General features: G+C 43.6%; 1 protein-coding gene across 6 annotated transcripts in view; it reads left to right on the forward strand.

The window, feature by feature from the left end:
* Positions 1-17,704: 17,704 nt before the first annotated feature.
* Ubr3 (ubiquitin protein ligase E3 component n-recognin 3) overlaps positions 17,705-23,983 on the forward strand; it is a 143,733-nt gene continuing 137,454 nt past the window's right edge. For 3 of the 6 annotated variants that reach the window (XM_040745531.1, XM_040745533.1, XM_040745532.1), the window contains exon 1: positions 17,705-18,296. In XM_040745531.1, coding sequence (XP_040601465.1) covers positions 17,761-18,296 — 536 coding nt within the window. In that variant the 5' untranslated portion in view covers positions 17,705-17,760. The remainder of the gene's footprint in view (positions 18,297-23,983) is intronic. The other 3 variants (XM_040745534.1, XM_040745535.1, XM_040745536.1) reach the window with 1 other exon arrangement.

Raw genomic sequence — 23,983 nt, forward strand, 5'->3', positions numbered from 1 at the left:
TAAACACAGCAGAAGTTGTGGATTTGGGGATAAATGAAGTTTAGGAAGCAGGCCCATAACAGCAGTTTTTAAAAAATACTCATAATTTCCGGGCGTTGGTGGTGCACGCCTTTAATCCCAGCACTCGGGAGGCAGAGGCAGGCGGATCTCTGTGAGTTCGAGGCCAGCCTGGTCTACAGAGCCAGTTCCAGGACAGCCTCCAAAGCCACAGAGAAACCCTGTCTCGAAAAACCAAAAAAACCAAAAACAAAAAACAAAAAAAACAAAAAACTCATAATTATGACAAGAACGAAGGTGACTGACGCTCGGTAAAGCTTTATTATTGCCATTATTGGTCGTATTTTATTTATCTGAACCCAGGACATTGCGCATGCTTGGCGAGCTATCTGCTACTGATCTCCATTCCTAACCCATCATCATTGTGATCATCACCTCCATCTAGGAGACAGCTGGGCAGTGATGGTGCACACCTTTAGTCCCAGCACTTGGCAGGTGCATCTCTGTGACTTCAAGGCCAGCCTAGTTTACAGAGTGAGTTCCAGAACAGGCTCCAAAACAATACAGAGAAACCCTGTCTCGAAAAACCTAAAAGCAAAAACAAGTTCCATCACCTGGAGATCTGAAATAGAAATGATGGTAATAACATCCTTTTTTTTATTTCAATATTACAATGGATAGCCTGCTTTTAGAAGCCTTCAACCTCTGTTGGAAGCGTTGTATTTTACATGATTGTGGCTATGGAAATTGGTCACACACACTCCACTCCACAGTCCCATGCCTGGTTCCTGGAAATGATCCTTTTAGGTTACACAATCTGTGTCCAAAAATACAAATCTTGAAAGAGATCATCATAAGAGAGTCCTCCAGAATTCCAGCTAAGTACATTAGTAACACCTGATAAAGGATACCCAAGAGTTCACAACACTGAAGAAGAGCAATCCACAGAAAACCAGGCAGCTTTCATCCCTTTCCTCATGTTAGAAACACTCTGAACACAATTAAATTGGGCCCCAGCCTTGTATATAGCATGAGTTAAGCAGTTCACAATCATCAATTAACAGTGATACATAATTTAGAGTTTGCTCCGTATTTTTCCTAATGGATCACCAAATTATAACCCAATAAGGGGCGGGAGAGATGGCTCAACTGTGAACAGTACTTGGTCTTCTGGGGGACTCTCATGGAGACTAACAACCATCTATCTGTAACTCCAATTCCAGGGGATTTGGTGCCCTCATCTGGCGTCTGAGGGCACTGAATGCACTCAGTACACAGACTTTCCTGTAGATAAGACATCCAAACACATAAAATTAAAAAGCAAATAAAAAATTCATTTTGGAAAACCCATCTGGGCATTGTGGCTCACACCCTTAATCCCAGCATTTGGGTGGCAGAGGCCAGTCAATCTCTTTGAGTCTAAGGCTATCTGATCTACATAGTAGGTTGCAGGCCAGCCAAGAGCTATATAGTGAGATTCTGTCTCAACAAAACAAAACAATACCGAACAAGCAAATAAAGCAAAACAAAGACAGAAAAATATCAGAACACTTTTAACTGCTCATTGTGTAGAAACAGTGTGTCCACCAGCACACACTGATCAGTGTCTGCAGAATGTGTGTGCTGGTTTCTCTCGAGGACCACATTCCTGTGGAGGAAAAGAAGGACCTTTGCCCTGCTTGTGCACAATGATGCCTGCTGACAGATGCAACCTTCCACCATTCTTCAGGAGTCTCCACACATGAATGCAGTTCTACAAAGTCCTAACACTTACCCACCGTCTCCTCAGCACTGGAATGGTAATTACAAGGATGCTTAAATGTCACCCCCATTTTGCAGTTGCAGGGACATGGAAGTACATCTATAGAGGTCCAGGTATTAACCAGGTTTCTTACTATACTGGTCATGATGTCAAAAATCAGAGAACCATTCAATATAACCACAAGTAACATGGAAAAAGAAGCCCCAGATTTGGAGCTGTGTATGGTGGCTCACCCCTATAATCCCATCACAGGAAGTGGAGGCAAGAGTAACAGAAATTCAAGATTGGCTATGAAATGAACTTGAGGCTAACCCGGGCTACACAACACTCTTGTCTCAAACAAATAACAACATCAGCAACAACATCCCACAAGCACAACAAAATAAAAACAGGCATATTGTATTCTTCAAGTTTGTAGACTTGTAGAAGTGTGATATACATTGCAACAGAATCATAAATACCCAAGATTTCAAAATGGACAAAAAATGTGATTAACATTTTTAAAGATTTATTTACTTATTATGCATACAGTGTTCTGTCTGCATGTATGTCTGCAGGCCAGAAGGGACCCCAGACCTTATTACAGATGGTTGTGAGCCATCATGTGGTTGCTAGGAACTGAACTCAGGACCTCTGGAAGAGCAGCCAGTGCTCTTAACCATGAGCCATATCTGCAGCTTCCATGATAAACATTTCAAAAAAGAATTTATACTTGGATTTTAAAATGGCCAAAAATTCAATTAACCTTTTATGAAAGAAGTACATAAATATCCACAAAACATATGAAAATGCTCAGCTAGTTATTAAATAAATACAAATTAAACTACAAGGAGATGCCTATCCCTAGAATGGCAATAAGAAGATAACAATAACTGCTTGCCCAAACCTTTAATCCCAGAACTCAGAAAGCAGAGACAAGCAGATCTCTGAGTTTGAGGCCAGCCTGGTCTGCAGAGTGAGTTCCAGGACACCCAGGGCTACACAGAGAAACCCTGTCTCAAAAAACTAAAAATATACAATATCTAAAGTCAGTGAGAACCCAGCATGGAGGTGCAATTGGCCAGCATTAGTGAGGTGGGAGCAATAGGAGCTAGGGGCATCCTTGGCTATGGATGGGATTCAAAACCAGAGTGGGTTACTTACATAAGACCATGTCTCAAGAAACAAGACTTTTCTTTTTTGGGTGGGGAGCAGGGGGAAGTCAGAAGATCTCCTCTGTCACTGTAGAAGGTAAAATGCTACTCCCTCTTTGGCTTGTTCCTTTTTTTCTTTTTTTCTTTTTTTTAAGTATACAGTATTCTTGCCAGGAGTTGGTGGCTCACGCATTTAATTCCAGCACTCAGAAGGCAGAGGCAGGGGGATCTCTGTAGGTTCAAGGCCAGCCTGGTCTACAAGAGCTAGTTCCAGGACAGCCTCCAAAGCCATAGAGAAACCCTGTCTTGAAAAACCAAAAAAAAAAAAAAAAAAAAAGTACACAGTGTTCTGCCTACACGTATGTCTGTGTGCCAAAAGAGGGCACCAGATCTCAGTACATGTAAGCCACCATGTAGTTGCTGGGAATTGAACTCAGGACCTCTGGAATAGCAGCCTGTGCTCTTAGGCTCTGAGCCATCTCTCCTACCCCTCTTGTTCCCTTGTTACCTCACTCTGTAGCCCAGGCTGACTTTGAACTGTTCATTCTCCTGCCTCAGCTTCCAGAGTGCTGAGTTACAGATATGTGTCACCATGCCTGGCTCATGGTCCAGCTTAACAAAGAGTGACTAGCAGTTGGAGGATTGTTCAGTGAAATATCAGCATTTCAAATCTTTAATAGTCTTCCTCTTTCCTCAATTTTCTTGGTCAAAAAAAAAATGAGATTCTGTCTCAAGGAAACTGCTAATGGAGGCTGGCAAGACGGCTCAGCCCCTTAGCTGCTCTCGCAGAGGGCCAAACATCACTTCCCATCAGAACCTCCTGTACTTCACGGACACCTGTAATGCCAGTGCCAGGGAATGCCATACCTTCTAACTCTGCTGGTTGAGTTTCAACCAGACTCCTGTCTCTCCTGCCTTCCTCTCCTCCCTCTCCTCCCTCCCTCCCTGGAACTCGCTCTGTAGATCAGGCTGGCCTGGAACTCACAGAAATCCTCCTGCCTCTGCCCCTCTCCCCCGAGTGCTGGGATTAAAGGCGTGCACCACCAACGCCTGGCTTAAAATAAATCTTTTAAAATCTTTTATTTATTTTCATGTCTACATGCACATTACATACATGCAGTGCACACAGAGGCCAGAAGAGGGCATCAGAACTCTTGGAACTCAAATTTCATGGGTTTTTATGAGCTGCCATGCTGGTGTTGGGAATCGAACCTGAGTCTTCTGCAAGAGCAGCCAGGGAGTGAGTGCTCTTAACCACCAAAACATCTCTCTAGGTTTTGTTTTTTGTACTCTAAGCTGGCCTTGAATTTGTGGTAATCCTATTGTCTCAAACTCCCCCCCTCCCCCGGGTGTGTTTTTGTGTCTCTTTCCCTCTCTGAGACAGGTCTGTGTAGCCTAGGCTAGTCTAGAATTGTGATCTTCCTGCTTCAGTGTCCCAAATTCTGGGATTATAAACATGATTTATGGTTCCAGGTATAAATTACTCTTACCACCTCCCACCCCTTGCCAGGATCCAGGGCCTCAAGCATGCAAAGCAAGGGTTTTACCATGAAACTATAGCCCTTGTGATGTTACCAAGTTGCCTTTAAAATGGAAAACACACACACACACACACACACACACACAGAAAAAAGTTATAACTGAAAAATAAACACAACTTCTTCCATAATTAATATAAAGACCGTTAACAGGTTTGCATTATTAGACCTCTTGCCCTTGCAAGAGGAAGAAAACCTATTTTAATCCTAGAATGAGAATTACATGTCACAGCATACTTGTTTGCACTGACACTTTGAGACTGACAATAAAATTTAACCCTGAGTGGGGGTCGGGGGGGGCGCATTAGCGACTAGCTGACTGGAATTGGCCATAGAGGTTCTGAAAGACCCAGAATACATACAGAGAGACACAGGAAGTACTAGAGATAGGCTTAGAAAGATTCACGGCCCTTTCGGATAGGGGAAGGAGAGAGAGGAGGTCACTGGTCTCTTCTCTGCCATTGAATCTCTCCTCAGTCAGGTTTTACTCTGACATCTGACACCCGAGTTGTATTTGGCAAATGAACAATATAAGCAAATGCTTCATTTGGCATCCAGCGAGAGCAAGAGGATCACGAGGCAGCTAACCCCTGGCGCCACTTGCTTGTAGCTCTGTCATTCAGGCGGCTCCGTGCCCTCCCCACCTCGTGAGTTTCCCCTGCACTTGCCTCTGCTTTTCAGGCAGCTAGCTTCCGCTCCCTGAGCCCCGGGGCCACCCGGGCAGCCACTCACACCTGTTCCGACTTCTGCTGCAGCCGTCACTGCAGCAGCACACCCTCAGCCCCCCCGCTACACAAGAGCAGTTTCAGATGATCTCGGCCCCGCCCCGCCCGTGCAGCGCAGTGGCAGCCTGCTGAGACCCTAGTGCACACCTAGACAGTTTGGCTGTCTGGACACCCCCACCGGCTGCACAGCTCTGAGGTCACTGTAATTGCTGCTGTGCGACTGGAAAGTCGTCAGATCACGTGAGACACCAGGGAATTCTTAAGGAGAGACTTAGGCTTTATTTAAAAAAAAAGTTCCTACGTTAGAATAGGCAATGTTATGTTACAGTGCAGGGAGTTAGGACTTTTCTGGTTCCACAATGGATGGTTTGGAATTGGAAGAAATAAATGAAGGAATAACTGACATAGCTGGGTTGACATAATGTTGATTATAATTATTATCAGTTTTATAATTCATGTTTTATACTTTAAAAAGTGGCTTGATATCTGTGTCAAATATGAAAAATTGACCAATAAGATACAATTCTTAGAAAAACCTACCAATGAAACTAAGAAAAGTATTCACAGTATTCACACAGAGACAGAAGAGTTTAGGGCAGAACCCACCGCACCACGGCATGTTGAAACTAAAGATGAGGGACCCAAAATTATTAGAAAACCAACCTTAGTTTATGCAATTATCATACCTGCACGACCATTCAGGTTGTACACACAACAGCTATTGATCTTTTTTTTTTTTTTTTTTTTTTGGTTTTTTTTTTTTTGGTTTTTTTCGAGACAGGGTTTCTCTGTGGCTTTGGAGACTGTCCTGGAACTCGCTTGATAGTCCAGGCTGGTCTCGAACTCACAGAGATCCGCCTGCCTCTGCCTCCCGAGTGCTGGGATTAAAGGCGTGCGCCCGGCTGCTATCGATCTTTCAGAGGCTCAACAGCCCTATCTTTAAAATGGTTAACTGACTAACATGTTTGGGTGGAACAATGGCCTTTGACGTCAGAAAAATTACCTAGACTAGAACAGCTGGCATATGTAACTGCTACAGCTAAAAGCTCAACATGTTGACGAATCAACCAGTCCTTGAAATTCTATGTTTGTCATTAAAAAGAAATATGGAAAATGAAGAATGGTAACAGATGTAGATTAATAAGGTGATCAGCCAATGGGATTTTTGCAGCCTGGAATTCCCTCTCCTTCGTTATTACCTAAAGGATGGTCTATTATAGTGATCAATTTAAAAGACTGCTTTCTTTACTGAACATTCATAAGGACAGGATAAAGAGAAATTTGCCTTCACAGTACCGACTTACAATAACTCCCAGCCTGTTAAAAGATACCAGTGGAACAATCTTCCACAAGGGGTGTTAAACAGCCCCACCTTGTGTCAATATAGTGTACAATAGCCATTGAAAATAATTTGCAAACAGTTGTCTCAGTCTATAATTTACCATTATATGAATGATTTCTTACTAACTGATTCAGATGCAGATACCTTAGGAAAAATGTTTGAAGACGTAGATAAAGTTTTGCTTTATTGGGGATTATAAATAGCTCCTGAAAAAAAAAACACAAAGAGGAAATTCTATTAATTACCTAGAATATAAGGCAGGTTTATAAAAAATTCAACCTCAGAAACTACAAATCAAGGAGATCAATTATAAACTCTTCACTCAATTTTCAAAAATTGCTGGGAGAAATTAACTGGCTATAGCCCACAATTGAATAAACAACTCAAGAACTAAGTAATTTATTTCAAACCTTACCAGGGAAAAAGGGCTTAAATAGTCTAAGAGAATTGTCAGCCTAAGCTGAGAGAGTTGGCATTGGTAGAAAGGAAATCACAGGATGCACATGTGGGTCATTTGAATCTAGGGCTTGATTGCATTCCGGTTATTTTACCTTCTATGCATTCTCTCACAAGAATTTCTCTCTCACAAGAGAGAAAATAATATTGTAGAATGTATATTTTTGCCACACAAACAGTGTAGGAAATTAAAGATCTATGTAGAAAAGGTTTCTGAATTGATTCTGAACAGAAAATTGAGACTTGGTCAATCAACAGGAACAGACTCAGAAGAAATTGTGGTACCCTTTACTAATGCTGAAATTGCATCATTATGAGCAGAGAATGAGCATTGGCAAAGAGCGTGCAGTAATTTGGGGGGAGAAAGTAGCAACAAATACCCCAAAGACAAGAGACTTCAGTTATAAAAATAGCTAATTAGATCCTTCCTCACATAGTATGGAGAACACCAATTTCTAGATCTCCTCCATACTATCCTTGTGTATGGGGGGGGTTCGCCATAATTCAGCCATAGCACCATTACGTCCTCATAGAGAAGATGTGTGACTCCAGGTCACATTGCTGAAATACCACCTCTCAAGATAGGAAGTAAGTTCTGAGAAAACAGATCTGCAGCTTATCGGGCTAGTCTAGCACATAGGCTTGTACAACAGAAGGTAGAATATGAAAGATAAAGTTAGAATCTGCAGTTAGGTTACCAGAGGACACAGGATGACCTACCCCTCCCACTGACCTTTGCTCTGCCAGGCGCATTGCAGCTACAGCACACCCCTATTCCTTCCCCTCCTCCCTTCCCCTATATAAATCCCTTTGGGGTGAAATAAAGTTGTCACCTTGATCAGAATCCTGTCTTGGCCGGGCGTTGGTGGCGCACGCCTTTAATCCCAGCACTCGGGAGGCAGAGGCAGGCGGATCTCTGTGAGTTCGAGACCAGCCTGGGCTACCAAGCGAGTTCCAGGACAGCCTCCAAAAGTCACAGAGAAACCCTGTCTCGAAAAAAAACCAAAAAAAAAAAAAAAAAAAGAATCCTGTCTTGTCCTTCTTCATATCTCCCGTCCCCCATCTTTCTCCTAGGTGTCCACCAGTCCCCATGTTGAATGTGCTGTGGGTCGGGGCATATCCTGATGCAAATAAATCAGGAAAATGCAGGTTATAAGTCAGGAAATTTAAGTAAAGTGGCTCAAAGTCCTTACGATTCTGTTCAAAAGTCAGAATTATTTGCTATTCTCATGGTATTATTGGATTTTTCAGAAACTCTTAATATAGTTACTGACTCTCAATATGCAAAGAGTTGTTTTACATATTGAAACTGCTGAATTTATTCCAGATGATTCACAGAATTAACTTTATTATTTATTTAATTATAAGAAATAATCAGAAGTAGATATTATTCCCTATGTATGACACATGTCAGATCCCATACGGGACTACCAGGCCATCCAGCACAAGATAATGATGAAATTGATCAGCTATTGGCAGGAGATATGCTAGAAGCCTTGGAACTTCATAAGAATCACCATGGTTTTTTTTTTTTTTTTTTTTTGGTTTTTACGAGACAGGGTTTCTCTGTATTGTTTTGGAGGCTGTCGGTCCAGCCCGGCCTCGAACTCACAGAGATCTGCCTGCCTCTGCCTCCCAAGTGCTGGGATTAAAGGCGTGTGCCACCACCACCACCCAGCAAGAATCACCATGTTAATAGAAAAGATTTGAAAAAAGATTTTTTTTCCATTACTTGGCAACAAGCCAAGGAAATTATAAGGAAATGTCCCACTTGTTCTTTGTATAACCAAACTCCATTACCTGCAGGAAGTAACCCAAAGGGTACTCAGAAAAATGAAATTTTATAAACAGGTGTTTTAATTTTGTGGAGTTTTGAAATGTAAAATATGTGCACCATACCATAGATATGTACTCATTATTTCAACGGGCAACTGCTTTTGTTGGGGTACCCCGAATTGAGGAGGGGTCCCCAAGCTGGATTCATCACCCCAAGAATCAAGAGTCCACGCGCCAATTGATGCAACACGCAAGAGGCTTTAATTAGGCATCTGCAGATGGGCCTCTCGGTCAGCTTTTAGACCGATTGGCCCCGAGGTTCAGTTACAATCAGCTTTTAAAGACAAAAACCACAATCCTTTGGGAGGGGTCCCTATCTTGTGACCGGGGGGGGTGGTACGTGACTACTGACCAGGGGAAGTAGATGTCTTCCTGACCTACACATTGTAAATTCCTCAAACCTTGGTATGAGTTAATCATATCTCCCTAAGTAAATGGTGGTTATCATCTCCTTGTTTCCCACGAATCTTGTTTGCCCATCTCTGACGCCCTGGTCAGTTCTTCACAGGTGGTCAGCAGCCCGGAATTGGCCTTTTGTGGGTTTACAGCCCTTCTGCAATTAAGGTTGCTAAACCATACATTCCATTCTGGGTGGCCAGTTCCTGGGATGGGGTCCTTTGTTCACTTCCCAAGTTCTCTAGTGGGGTGCCCTCCCTGTTTAAGCTTATATTTTATTTCTATAAACTCGGGGTCTTTCACTTTGAGTTCTGAAAAGATTGATTCTGTAATCACACATAACTTCTGTTAGAAGTCATGGTCATCATGGGAATACCTGTACAAATTAACACTGGCAGTGCTCCAGCATAGATCTCTAGTGAAATGAAATCTTTTTTTTTTTTTTTGCTTATTATAACATAAAATATATTGCAGGTATACTGTACAATCCTACAGAACAGTTATAGAAAAAGCTAATCATACTTTAAAAGATATGCTTAATAAACAAAAAGGGGTAATAAAGACCCCTAGAGATAGATTGCACAATACTCTATTAGCTTTAAAATTTTTGAATGCTAATGACAAAGGAACCATAGCTATAGAGAGGCATCAGATAGTAGAAAAACCTGCTGAATTAAATCAGCCTGTATACTTCCAAGATGTGTTGACCTCAGAGTGGAAAGCAGGATATATGTTACATTGGGTAAGAGGTTTTGTTTTGTTTCCACAGGAGAAGAAAAGCTATGGATACCATCAAAATTGGTAAAGATTAGATTCCAAAAGAGTAGATCATTTGATTCGGAGAGGCTATTTTTAAACAGTTTATCAAACACTGTGGCCATTCAATCTAAATTAACTTACAAAACTAGCAAATGCCTTTTGGGGCTGGAGAGATGGCTCAGCAGTTAAGAGCAGTTAAGAGCAGTTTCCAGCAACCACATGATGTCTCACAATCATCCATAGTGGGATCTGATGTCCTCTTTTGGGATAAAAGTGTACCTGCAAATAGAGCACTCATATACATAAAATAAATCTTTAAAAAAAAAAGCCGGGCGTTGGTGGCACATGCCTTTAATTCCAGCACTCGGGAGGCAGAGGCAGGTGGTCTCTGTGAGTTTGAGACCAGCCTGGTCTACAGAGAGAGTAGTTCCAGGACAGCCTCCAAAACAATACAGAGAAACCCTGTCTCAAAAAACCAAAAAAAAAAAAATAAAATAAAATAAAATAAAATAAAAACAAACAAACAAACAAAAAAACCCAAATCACTTTCATTTGATCAGACACAACCTGCCAAAAAAGAGAACTCCCCAAAGTTAGGGTTGGGGTAGGGTTTTGTTTTTGCTTGTTTAATTAATTAATTATTTCATTTAACATTCCAACCACAGTTCTCACTCCCACCCAACAGGAACTAATTTTAATAACATGGTGCCCATATCCCCCAAGAGGTGGGGTGAGTGGTTTTTGGTCAGTTGGTGTATTATAGATGTTTATCATCATTTAGGGGGGTTGGTTGAAAGTTGTTAGTGGTTATGGTCAGGGAAAAAAAACACTCAAAGGATACTAGATTCGGGGACCTGGTTCTAAAAACAAAAAAAGGGGGATATAGGAATTACAGCAAAAAGGGTAGATTATCGAATCTCCTTTTAAACTAAAATAACTAGTAGTCTCAAATAGTTAACATTGATATGGATTTTTTTTTTTGAGACAGGTTTTCTCTGTATTGTTTTGGAGGCTCTCTGGAACTCCTGTAGACCAGGTTGGCCTGGAACTCACAGAGATCTGCCTGCCTCTGCCTCCTGAGTGCTGGGATTAAAGGCGAGTGCCACCATAGTGATACAAGATCCCAGCCATAATGATACAAATTTAAGGTTATTTTTGCTACACTGTATATATGTTTCTACTCTTGTTTAAGATATTTTTGTGTATAGATTCAAATTTAAGGTTATTTCTGTTACACTGTATATGTTTCTACTCTTTTTTTTTTTTTTTTTTTGTTTTTCAAGACAGGGTTTCTCTGTATTGTTTTGGAGGCTGTCCTGGAACTCACTCTGTAGACCAGGCTGGCCTCGAACTCACAGAGATCCACCTGCCTCTGCCTCCCGAGTGCTGGGATTAAGGCGTGCGCCACCATGCCCGGCTATGTTTCTACTGTTATTTAAGGTGTTGTACCTATGCAGCTCATTTAACAATGTGAAGTTCTAATACTTAAAAATTATTATTAAAAACTATTTAGGATCATTAATAAGTACAGGTTAGTAGTTAGCCATCTATAGCAATCGAATTTGTGACCATGCTTGGTATGTTTTCTAGGCCAAACAGAGATATAGTTTAGACAGACTGTTTTTAAACACTTCAGAGACCTACAGAATATGACATATAATGATTTTCATGATAGCGAGACAAGTCTGCTACTGGTAGCACCAATGTATTTATAAAGGATGATGGGAATTAAGGAACCTCCATTTCGAGTTTGCTTATATTGTGCAAAGTTTGCCACTGGACAAAAACTGTCCTTGCCTGAACTCCTGACAGTATGCTGTCCAAGCAGATTTCAAGAGAAAGTGACTGCTGAACTTCGCCAAGACAAGGTAAGATACTCCTTCAAAATTCTTGCTTCACAGAAGTCTGTCAGATATTCTAGGCCTGTAGGCCAAAGATGGATGCCCTACATTACAGGGTGACTGTCCAGACAGCCAGATGTCTCTCTATAGCTTTGGAATTTGCTTTCTCTGCATTTCCTGTTTACTCAGCTAATATTATATCCTTCTCATATCTCTAATGGGGTTGGAGACCAGATAGTTATAATTACAGTTTTCCTTGTTACCAAATTCAGAAAAGAAGTGCAAAAAAGAGATGTAAAATGTATAAGATTGATAGACATAAAAACTTAAGTTGTTGCCGGGCGTTGGTGGCACACGACTTTAGTCCCAGCACTCGGGAGGCAGAGGAAGGCGGATCTCTGTGAGTTTGAAGCCAGCCTGGTCTACAGATCGAGTTCCAGGAAAGCCTCCAAAGCTACAAGAGAAAACCTGTCTTGAAAAACAAAAACAAAAACAAGTAAACAAACTTAAATTGTTTATCTAAAAAATGTTTTTAGGTCTAAAAAGATATTTCTAGGTTGGCAATACAAGTTTTGATAGAAAGTAAATTAGGTATAAAACTTTGTCCTCACCGAGAGAGGCTAGATAATGGAGTATTTTCTCTGAATTTGTCTAATACAAATGGGCTGTACATTGACTGTAATTCTTATTTGATAATTGTCCTTATTGCATATTGTATATAATTGTATATAATTCTACCATGTTAGAGTTAAAATCTTTCTTTTTAGACAAAAGAGGGGCAAATGGTGCCGGAGGTTTGTTTGTATTACTGTTCTGAGACTGACAATGGGGCTAAATCTTGATTCAGTGGGTGGAATACATATTTAGCTGGCCTGAATAAACCATAGAGTTTTCTGATGGACTCAGATGAAGATAGAGAGACTCAGAGAGAAAGAAGGAGGAGCTTGGAATGCACTGAACCTTTTGATTTGGAAGGTGGAGAGGAGAGAAGCTGACCTTTCTCTCCACTGCTCTGTGAATTGATCAGGTTTCTACCTCAGCATCTGACTCCCTGGCTTTATTTGCTAGTAAAACAATAAAAGAAGCAGCTACTCAACCTTTCACGAAGTGGGGGAGAAGAGCTCTCTGTAGGCAACCGTTTCTGTGATCGGAGTGCATCAGCTCCTCTGTCTCTAGTACTGCCTCTGCCCACGGACTTCTCTCAGCCCAGCTAGGTGCTGGACTCTCTACAAAGCTGAAGCATTTATTTTCTACCAGGTCCAAGTGGATCTCTGAGTTCAAGGCCAGCCTGGTCTACAGAGTGAGTTACAGGACAACCAGGGCTACACAGGGAAACCCTTTAGAAGGAAACAAAACAAACAAACAAGCAAACAAGAAATGACCTCTGCAGGTTGTCTTAATGTGAGATCATCTGGCAGAATAACTTGCATTGTGGCAGGCACAATGGCTCTCATGATATGATTTCAAAAGTTGCATGAAGTTTTGTGAATGACCTGTGCACACGGGGAGGAGACGATCTGCATTTGGAGGCCAAACAGAAATTGAGTTGTTAGTATTGCTGGGAGCACCCTGCTTACCTCTTGCTGAGGGAGGGACACAGTCCACTAGCTGGCGACACAGTCCACTAGATGGGGCGATCACGTCTTCCCCACCACTGCTTAGCACAAAGGCCATTGTTATTTTACCTGTTTTTACATGCAGCAGTGATACTTTCTACATAGCCTTGAAAACAACTCTTCTCTTGTCTTTCCCTCATTTTCTGAAAAATGTGTGTGTGTGTGGAGACAGGTTTATCATGTAGCTGAAGCAGGCCTTGAACTTGGTTGCGTAGGAGAGGATGACTTTGAAGTCCTGTTCTTTCTGCCTCTACCCCAAATGCTGGGATGAAGCTAGGTGTGGTGGTGCATGCCTCTAGCATGTGGGGAGGCAGGTGCAAGCCACATCCCTATGGATTTCAGGCCACCCACAGCCTGAAGCAAAGCAGAGAAACAACAAAACAACACAAAAGCAACCACCAAAACCCCAAACCAGTTGCTGGGATTACAGGCATGTACCACTCCTAACTCCAGTATAGTTCTTTATTAGTAAATATTAACCTCTTTGGTCATATTTGTAAAAATTACTTTGTTGCGGGGCAGTGGTGGTGCACTCCTTTAATCCCAACACTCCGGAGGCAGAGAGAGGTGGATCTCTGTGAGTTAGAAGCCAGCCCTGTCTAGAGAGCGAGTGCCAAGCTAGGCTCCAAAGCTACACAGACAAACTCTGTGTCCAAAAACAAACAAAAAAGTGGGTGGGGGAGAAGGAAAGATAAAGGAGGTAGAGAGACAACAGAAACAGAGACGAGAGAGTACAGAAGAGAAGGAGACAGGAAAGGTTCTGTCCGCCCCAGGGGAACAGCAGGAAAGGGAGTAGGAAAGATAGAGCAGAAAGGGGGTGGGGAGATCGTAAGTGGGCGGGGTCTTTCTTTCAATGGGTTCTTTTGCACCTGCGTGCAGACTAGTAGTCATGGAGCCCTGGGCTGACCAGGGTACTGCCTGAGTGCATTCTGCCAGGTGACAGGGGCAGGCCAGCATAACGACTGAGTCCTGACAATGAGGAAGGGGAGCATGAAAGAGCGAAAGGCTGTCTAGGGGTGGGGGCATGAGAGAGGCAGGCAGACAGACAGATGGACAGACAGGAAAGCAAGAGGAGCAAGAGTAGAGAGGAAGAAGGCAAGAGACAAGAAAGGCAAGAGAGACCTGTGCCTGGTGGACACCGGTAAGGGGGAGGGGGGCAGGTGACAGGTGATGACGGAACTCCCTCAGCGCCTAGGCTGGCTGCCACTGCTGTGGGAACTAACAAGTCCTGAGTGGTGCTTCTGTCTCAAGTGTCTGGGGGACTACAGGTGTACACCATCATGTCTGCTTTCATCTTTTAACTTAGTTTTGAGACGGGTCCTCAGGTAGCCCAGGATGGCCTTGATGTCCCTAAGAGACTGATGATGACCTTGAACTTCTGACCTTCCAGCCTTCTCCAGTGCTGGGATTACGTCAATTGCCAGCATGCACTCGGGCTGGGCTGGGGTGGAGTTGGTTTTCTTTTTCCTTTGGAGACAACTGAGTCTTTTAAGACCTTGCAGCTGTGCTTTCTGCATTTTATTATTGAAACGAGATCATTTTTAGTAAGTTTCTCAGCTCATGTTTTAAAATATTTTTGGGAAAAAAAGCATGACAGTGCATTTAGGGTTTGGCCTACATTAACTCCTCTGCAGACTGTTCCTCAAGACATTTTGAAGATACAAATGTAGTTCTCGGGGTTTTTGTTTGTTTGTTATCATTTAATATCATTGCATAGCCCCCATCCCTTCTCCCCCCCTTACAAAAATTCCCAGGAAAACGTCTTTATCTACATTTATTCAAGCCCAAAGATTTCTGCCTGCCTTATTCATGCACTGCAACAGGGCCCCAGACTTTAGCACAGCTGACTCCATGGTGGAAGTGCCATTCAGGCTGTAAAACTCAGCACGTAGACAGCACCACCTACCCAAAATGAAAACAAAGACCTGCTCCATCCAAGTCCATAGGAAAGTCTCTGAATGTGCTAACCTCGCTTTTTCGCTTCTGTAGTTCTGGTCTGGGAACTGCTCTTGTTAACTTAAGTATGTCAGCCCAGAAGATGTTTTTTTTTTTTTTTTTTTTTGGCGCTCTTGACGAAGGCTCAGAGCTACATTGGGATCCCAAACACTCAGTACAGTCACCAACCAGCTAATAAAGACTTTCCATTGGCTTAAACCCATGTCCAAGTAGTCTTCTCTGGTGAACACTCCACAACAGCAACAAATTAGTTTACCAAAAGTCTGCCAAGTTGCTATCAGAAAGTTGCTCCCTGGGATGTCTGAGGCAAGTCCTGGAAACAAAACAGGCCTGCTGCTTGCTGTGTGCTTTTGGCATATGAATTACTTAAAATTGTATTTCCTCTGCTGCCACTCAATAGGCTTATTGAGCAGGTTAAAAGAAATAACATGAAAGAGCTGGTCCACACAAAACATTCCGGGAGTGCTGCCTGCTGGAATTATTTCTCATTTAGCCATAATCAGCAGATGCCTGAGTGCTTACCAGCAGTGATAAAGACTGGTTCTCCTGCCCTCAAGGAGTTTACCAGCTGGAGGGAAGGGACAGGCTGGCAATGCCAGCACGAGGGCAGGAGGCTCTGGTTTGAGGGTTCCCTGGGTTACACAGTGTTTCAGAACAAACAACCCATTCTAACCCTAAAGCCGCAGGAGAGCGGCCGGTTAATTGTATTGCAGTGGGGATGAGAATTTCCTGCTCAAGACAGTTAGCAAATAAATCAGAACCTTTTATTTTTATTATTTTTATGTTTTCTCGAGTCAGGGTTTCTCTGTATTGTTTTGGAGGCTGTCCTGGAACTCGCTCTGTAGACCAGACTGGTCTCGAACTCACAGAGATCCGCCTGCCTCTGCCTCCCGAGTGCTGGGATTAAAGGCATGTGCCACCAATGCCTGGTGAACCTTTTATTTTTTATTTAAAAAGTTTTTAATGTATAGGTGTTTTGCCTGCATGTATTTCTGTGTATACCTGGTGCCCACAGAGGCCACCAGAAGAGGCCTTTGGGTTCCCTGAAGTTGGAGGTAAAGACGGTTGTGAGCTGCTATCTGGGTGCTGGGAATCAAACCTGGGTCCTCTAGAAGAGCTGGGTCCTCTAGAAGAGCTTTTAAACACTGAGCCATCCCTCCAGCAACCCCTCTATCCCATTAAATTAAACGAGAGCTGGGAATGAGTGTAGTGCTTCCCTACCACACACGAAGCTCAGGGTTCACTACGTGGTACTCTATAAAGCAGGCATAGTGGCAATTCCAACACTGGGAGATGGAGATAGGAGTTCAAGGTCATCCTAGCCTATTTAGAATGCTTGAGGCCAGTCTGGGTCACGGGAGATCCTGTCTTAAAACAGATAAGCAAACACACAAAACTAATCAAGACCTTCTTGATAGAGTGACCAGGTTCCAGCGGTTGGTTTCTCTCTCTGCCTGCTCCAGACAGTAAGAAACAGTGATGTTGGTAGGTTTGAGAGACAACTTAAGGAGCTTGGTTTTTGTCCCCACTAAAGAGTTTGGGTGAGCCGGGCGTTGGTGGCGCACGCCTTTAATCCCAGCACTCAGGAGGCAGAGGCAGGCTGATCTCTGTGAGTTCGAGGCCAGCCTGGACTACCAAGTGAGTTCCAGGACAGCCTCCAAAGCCACAGAGAAACCCTGTCTCGAAAAACCAAAAAAAAAAAAAAAAAAGAGTTTGGGTGAGACCTGACTCAGCAAGGGGAGGGGTGCCTGCTGCCAAGCCTGATGGAAGGAGTGAGAACCAACTCCCACAAGCTGTCCTCTGACCAACCACCACGTGCACATCGGAGAGCCTCTACGCAAATAAATACATTGAACGTAATTTAAAAAGGGACAACAAGAATATATCTTACTTTTTAAAAAAGAATGTATCTTAGGAATTCACATGGAAGTAGTGTGAGGGTAAGGACAGACTGAGCGAAATATTTAGGAGGCAGCTTCAATAGCAGCAGGAATCCAGTAGTAATTAAAGTATCTGGTAACAAGAATCAACATCGGAAAAACAGATACAGATGCCTAAAATACATCTGGTAGATGCTTGTGTACAATTCCTCTGCTCCAGGAAAACAAAGAAGAAGACCACTCTCGCTAAGGCTTGTCTTTTGGCCAAGTCCCCGTGGAAGAAGCTTGTCAGTTTTGAAAGCTGGGACCATAGGCACAGAGGCTGGCCCGGCGAGGGGGCGGAGCCCGACGAGGGGCGGGGCGTGTCCGGAGGGCGGGCGCAGGGGCGGGGAGCGCGCGGAGGTGCTCTGCGGTGCCGGGTATCGCGAGAGTTGGGCGGGCCGAGCCATCGCAGCAGTCGATCCCCCCACCCTCCCGGGGAGGAGCGGCGGGCCCTGGGCTCTCCAAATTCTGAGCTCTCATCATGGCGGCGGCGGCGGCCGTCGGGGGCCCGCAGCCGCCCCAGCCGGAGGTGCCCGTACAGGGGCCAGCCCTAGACAAGGCGGCCACGGCCGCGCACCTGAAGGCCGCTCTCAGCCGGCCGGACAACCGTGCGGGCGCCGAGGAGCTGCAGGCGCTGCTGGAGCGGGTGCTGAACGCAGAGCGGCCGCTGGCGGGGGCTGCGGGCGGCGAGGCGGCGGCGGGCGGCGGCGGCGGCGGCCCAGGCGCGGCCGAGGAGGATGCCCTGGAGTGGTGTAAGTGCCTTCTGGCCGGCGGCGGCGGCTACGATGAGTTCTGCGCGGCCGTGCGGGCCTACGACCCCGCGGCGCTCTGCGGCCTGGTCTGGACGGCCAACTTCGTGGCCTACCGCTGCCGGACGTGTGGCATCTCCCCCTGCATGTCGCTGTGCGCGGAGTGCTTCCACCAGGGCGACCACACCGGACACGACTTCAACATGTTCCGCAGCCAGGCCGGGGGCGCCTGCGACTGCGGGGACAGCAACGTAATGCGGGAGAGTGGGTGAGTGCAGCCCCGGCTAGGCGACACCCGGGGCCGTGTGGTCCTGCGAGATCCGGGGAGGCCTAGGGGGAACCTGGGAGCTGACCCTCATCTGTCGGGGGAAGCTCGGGGGGAGGGCGCAGGCCCCAGAGGCTGGAGGTGGCTGAGCTGTCACTGGTGGAAAGGGGGTGGGGAGGGAGAGGGCAGCTTGTGCGGGTAGCCAGGCTGGGGATTTTCGAGGAGGTCACGGTGGGCGAGTGATGGGGAAAAAGGGGCCGGTGCGTGGGGCGAGAGGGCAGGGAAGACGAGCGGATACCTGGGAGAATCTGGCGTGGGGCTGTCAGTTGTGTACTTGTTGGGGAAGGCTGTACAGCCAGCTGCCTGCCTGGTTCTGGAGAAGAGCCTTGGAAGTGATTTGGAGTGACTGGGAGGGAGACGTTTGGGATCTGAATTGGGTCACCGGATGATGAGGGCCAGGGAGATGGTCTTGTACTGCAGGTTAGGACCCTTGTGGGGGAAAGCTGAACTGTCTGTGTGTCTGTCTGTCTGAAGGACTGAGCTCTCTGGAGCTGATGGGGGTTGAGGGAGGAGGGAAGGGGGAGGGGCTTGCATAAAAAGGGACTGTTGAGCTGTCAGTAGAGTATTTGGTGTGCTGGCGTGACATCGAGAATTGGCTCCGGAGCAGTCAGATATAGAAATACCCCTCACACCAGAGGGAGGAGGGAATCACTGAGCGAATTCGGAGTCAAGTGCTAGGTCTTATCTCCTTAAGGGCACCTTACTCATTACCTTGGGAACATCAGTGTAAAGGAGACACTCAACACATGCATCTTTGACAATCGCATGCGTGCACCTAGTGTTGGCACCTGTGCCTTAATCCACTTAGGCTACAGTCTTCAGCGATAAATTCCTTAAATAGTCAGCAGGTTAGGGGCCGGAGAAGAGGTTTCTGAGCAGAAAGATTAAGAAAAAGGATTTAGAAGGAGATAGTAAGAGCTCGCAAATAATAATCAAGGCTAGCAATTAGACCTTGAATTTTTTTGCTTCACTTTTAGCGTTTTAGTATTTATATATGATAAAGAGATAGTTTGAAGTTTCCTTTCTGGTCTCTGGTCTTCTAGTCCCTTCTCATGGCTGGCTCTTAGTTTCTCTCAGTGCACAGCAAGCCACAATAAATGTTTCCTACTCTTGCTGTCTCCTTTCACCCAAAAGGTAACATTGTTCTACATCTTGCCTTTTTTCACGTTGATGTCTTTTCATATCACTAATTCATTTTCCTGATTCCATTGTGTAATTTTCTGCCCTTGATTTAATAATGTCATTTGATGGGCATGAAGATTCCTAGTATAAAATGAAAACCTTGGTGTGCTAATCTTCTTCTCTCACCTTTACAAGAATACCATAGGGTAAATTTACAAAGGTAGTATTTTAAAAATTGTCCTTCCTAGGGCTTGTTATAACTAACGTATGGAATGGTCTGTTTTACAGTAACCTGTTTAACACTGTATTAAAACTGTGGGTTTTTTTTAATGTTTGGTGGAAATGTCAAATTTTAACTGCTTTTCATAATTTATTTAATTTTTAACAATTTTGAGATACTGTTATTCTCGTTGAGTTGGAGAGGAAAATAGGGCACAGATTTTTGAAACTTGCTAAAGATAACTCAGGTAGTAAGCTAGGCATGCTGGCTATAGATGGTGACCTCTCAGTCACTTCTCTTACTGCCTATATTAAACAGTATTCTTTAATTCGTTTTGTTTTGGGGGTTTATCTGGGTGTTGTGCATGCTAATAAGGGCATTTCCACCTTCTTTCACACCCAACCTTTAAAACTACTCTTATTGGTTCAGTATTTTTTTTTCTTTTTGATTTAAATGCCATTTTTAACCTCTAGTTAAAAAATAACACACACACACACACACACACACACACACACACACACACACAGCCCATGTGCGCAGACTTCAGAAGACAACTTTGAGTCGTGGGATCTGGGGATTAAATTTAAGTAATCAGGCTTATGTGACAAGCTCTTCTTATATGGAACCATCCTGCTGGTACGTCATCCTCCTTAAAAGGGGGACATCAAGTCATGGAGGAGTTAGAACTATCTTTTCCAGACACTGAGCCATTTTTACTTCTTGTTCTAGGTTAGCATTCAGGGGAAGTGATAATGAAAGAAATACTGTTAGTTCTTCCCTGAAATTTGGAATATAGTAGTTAGTTATCAGATTGTTCTTGATGAAATGCAAACCTGGTGTTTTAAAATTATAATGCTTCATTCTGGAAGTAGAAATAATATTAGTAAGGTTTGTATTTTGTTTGAGATAGGGTCCTGGAACTTACTGTGTAGACCAGGCTGGCTTTGAACCCTCTTGCCTCTGTCTCTAAAGTGTGATTATAGGTGTGAGCCTCCCCCCACCTCTATCTTCCTCTCCCTCTCTCCCTCCAGGGTGAATTGTGATGTCTAATCCCAGCTGTCCATGAATTGTCTTCCTTCCTTGTTCCTTCAAATGCTGGGAGTTCAGGTGTGAGTTACCATGCTCAGCATATCTTTAACTCCAGCACTTGGGAGGCAGAGGCATTAGATCTTATTAGATTTTATGAGTTCGAGGCCAGTATGGTCTACAGAGCCAGTTCTAAGATAGCCAGGCTACACAGAGAAACCCTGTCTCAAAAAACCAAAAACCAAACCAAACAAAAACAAAAACCCAAAAACCAAAACCCATAACAAAACAACAACACAGATTTAGAGCATCCATGCTATATATAGGTAAGTCCATGTATTTTATTGAGGTTTCAGGGAATTTATTTTGCCCCTGGTAGCAGTTGTATGTGAATTGACACCTAATACTTACTGATTCAATTCTTCTCTTAGAAAAACAGAACTGTTGCCTGTATGTTCCTGGAGTTGCCATGTCCAGTTACATGGACAAGACTGAAACAGTATTGGAACCATGCGATTATTCTAAAAGTTTTACAAGTTAGTGGTTTAGATAGAATAGTTCTGGGCTGAATACCTACTCTGCTCCCTTTAGAGAGATAGAGATAATGGCCAGAAGTGTAGGCCAAGGTGCAGCTCTATATTTTAGAACTATAAATCAACAAGTTATTGTAGTGTTTGTTTCAGGTGGACAGAGCTGTGTTACTCTGGCATGGTTGCTAAAAAACTGATAATTCATATATTTTGAAGTTGTTCTCATTAGTATAAAAGATTGTTAGTCTCACTGCACTGTTCAGGAAATCTCAGAAAGATCCTACTTTCCCCTGTATTCTTACTACTGTATTGATTAATAGCAGTGCTGGGGATTGAAACTAGGATTGTAACTAGGAATATGTTCTATCCCAGAGCTATACTTTATCCTTTTATCTGTGTACTCAATAAAAGAAGAAATCTTGCCATGCCTTAATCCTTTTCATGTGTCTGACTGTTGTGGTAAGATGTATGATTGGAAATGGTCATCACAACAATTTTAGTATTTCATTTAAAAAATCTGCAATTATAGAAATATGGAAAAGATTCTTTTTTTTTTTTTTTGAGACAGTGTCTCTTTACTTAGCTCTGTCTGTCATGAAACTTACTGTGTAGACCAGAATGGCCTTAAACCCACAGAGATCTGCCTGCCTCTGCCCCCTAAGTGCTGAGTGCTGAGATTAAAAGTGTGTGCTGGGGCCGGGCGTTGGTGGCGCACGCCTTTAATCCCAGCACTCGGGAGGCAGAGGCAGGCGAATCTCTGAGTTGGAGACCAGCCTGGACTACCAAGCGAGTTCCAGGACAGCCTCCAAAGCCACAGAGAAACCCTGTCTCGAAAAACCAAAAAAAAAAAAAAAAGTGTGTGCTGGGGCTGGAGAGATGGCTCTGTGGTTAAGATCACTGACTGCTCTTCCAGAGGACCCAGGTTCAATTCCCAGTACCCACCTGGCAGCTTGAAACTGTCTGTAACTCCAGTTCAAGGGGATCGACACCCTCATACAAACAAATGCAGGCAAAACAGTAACGTAATGAAATAAAAATAAATACATAAAAAAAGCATATGCCAACACTCCTGGCTTCAGTTATTTTTGATTTAGTAACTGTGGTGATATTGTCAGTTTAGTAGTAATATTAGCAGATACAGGAAACAAAGAGAAAATAATTGAGGACTCATTTGTGTAGTTGTATCATAAAGGGTTTGGGAATGATGTATTAATAACCATGCATAACTGGGCTGGCTCGGTGGCTAAGAGGACTTACTGCTCTTGCAGAGAACCTGGGTTGAGTTTCCAGCACTCACATGATGACTTACAAGCACCGTTACTCTAGTTCCAGGGCCCAACATCCTCTTCTAGCCTTGGGGGGGGGGGGTACTGCTCACATGTGGTGCACATAATGCAACAAAACACATACACAAAAAATAAAAATAAGATACACCTTGAAAAGAAAAACAATGTATAGCAGTATGATATTTTGTTTGTGGTGTTGGAGCTATGCTTTTCACATGTATAATAGTCACTATTGAATGAGCTGTGATCATTGCCAGAAATGGTTGATGGGTGGGAGAACTTAAAACAAGAAAAAAAGAGTGTAAATGGAAAATCCAAAATAATTTCTGGCTGGCTGGTTTTAGCTCTGATGGGGAACTAAACATTTCTCAAATTTTGATGTAGTTTGACTATTTTTTATATATTATCATGTAGTATAGATTTTTTTTTTTGCCACTTTGTCTGCTTGCCCCCAGATTTTTAAGGTCCTTAGAAAAAGGCACCCTAGAGGCCAGCATAGATGCATTTAATAGATGCTCCCTAAATGTTCGATTGGGCTATATTTGAAAAGTTGCCCTAAGATCACATTACTTTATCATTCAGGAAATGGCATTGATTAATGGGTTCGTAGCACCTGTTTTCAGAGTGCTTAGGATGTCTCCCCACCTTTAAAATGTCAGAAGTAGTCCATATTGGCTATGGCATAAAAGTGAGTGCATACAGTAAGAGATCAAGGCTCCTTTTTTTTTTAATCCATTCCTCAATAAGGGATTTCTCTCTTTTTCATTTGACCTTAATTATGTTCTTACAAGATGTTAGCAATAATGGATCAAGTTCTTCTGTTTTGTTGGTAACGTTTTGGTAGCTTATTTTGTGACAGTGCTGAAGGGGAGGCAGTGACTATCTGATTGATTAACACTCTTTCTTCATTATTTCCCTCAACATGTATTGGACAGTGTCTCATATTAGCACATAATGCATTTTCTTTTCTTTTTTTTTGTTTTTGTTTTTGTTTTTTTTTCAAGACAAGGGTTTCTCTGTAGCTTTGGAGGCTGTCCTGGAACTAGCTCTTGTAGACCAGGCTGGTCTCGAACTCACAGAGATCGTCTGCGTCTGCCTCCCGAGTGCTGGGATTAAAGGCGTGCGCCACCAATGCCCGGCTCTTTTCTTTGTTTTAAAAACACATTTTTTTCTATTTTATTTTAGGTGGCGTGAATGTTTTGCTTGAATGTATGTCCATTAGCTACTTGTATGCCAGGAGCTAGAGTTACAGATGGCTTTGAGTCACCATGTGGGTGCTGGGAACTGACTGGGCCCTCTGGAAAAGCTGTCAGTGCTCTTAACCTCTGAGCATCTCTCTAGCACCCCACCCCTTTTTGAGACAGGTTTTCACTGTGTTGACCAAGATGGCCTTGAACTCATAGGGTTCTGCCTGCCACTGTTTCCTGAGTGCTGGGATTGAGGATG

The sequence above is a fragment of the Mesocricetus auratus genome, unplaced genomic scaffold (genome assembly GCF_017639785.1).
Source record: "Mesocricetus auratus isolate SY011 unplaced genomic scaffold, BCM_Maur_2.0 Super-Scaffold_100004, whole genome shotgun sequence".
In the NCBI taxonomy this organism is placed as follows: domain Eukaryota; kingdom Metazoa; phylum Chordata; class Mammalia; order Rodentia; family Cricetidae; genus Mesocricetus; species Mesocricetus auratus.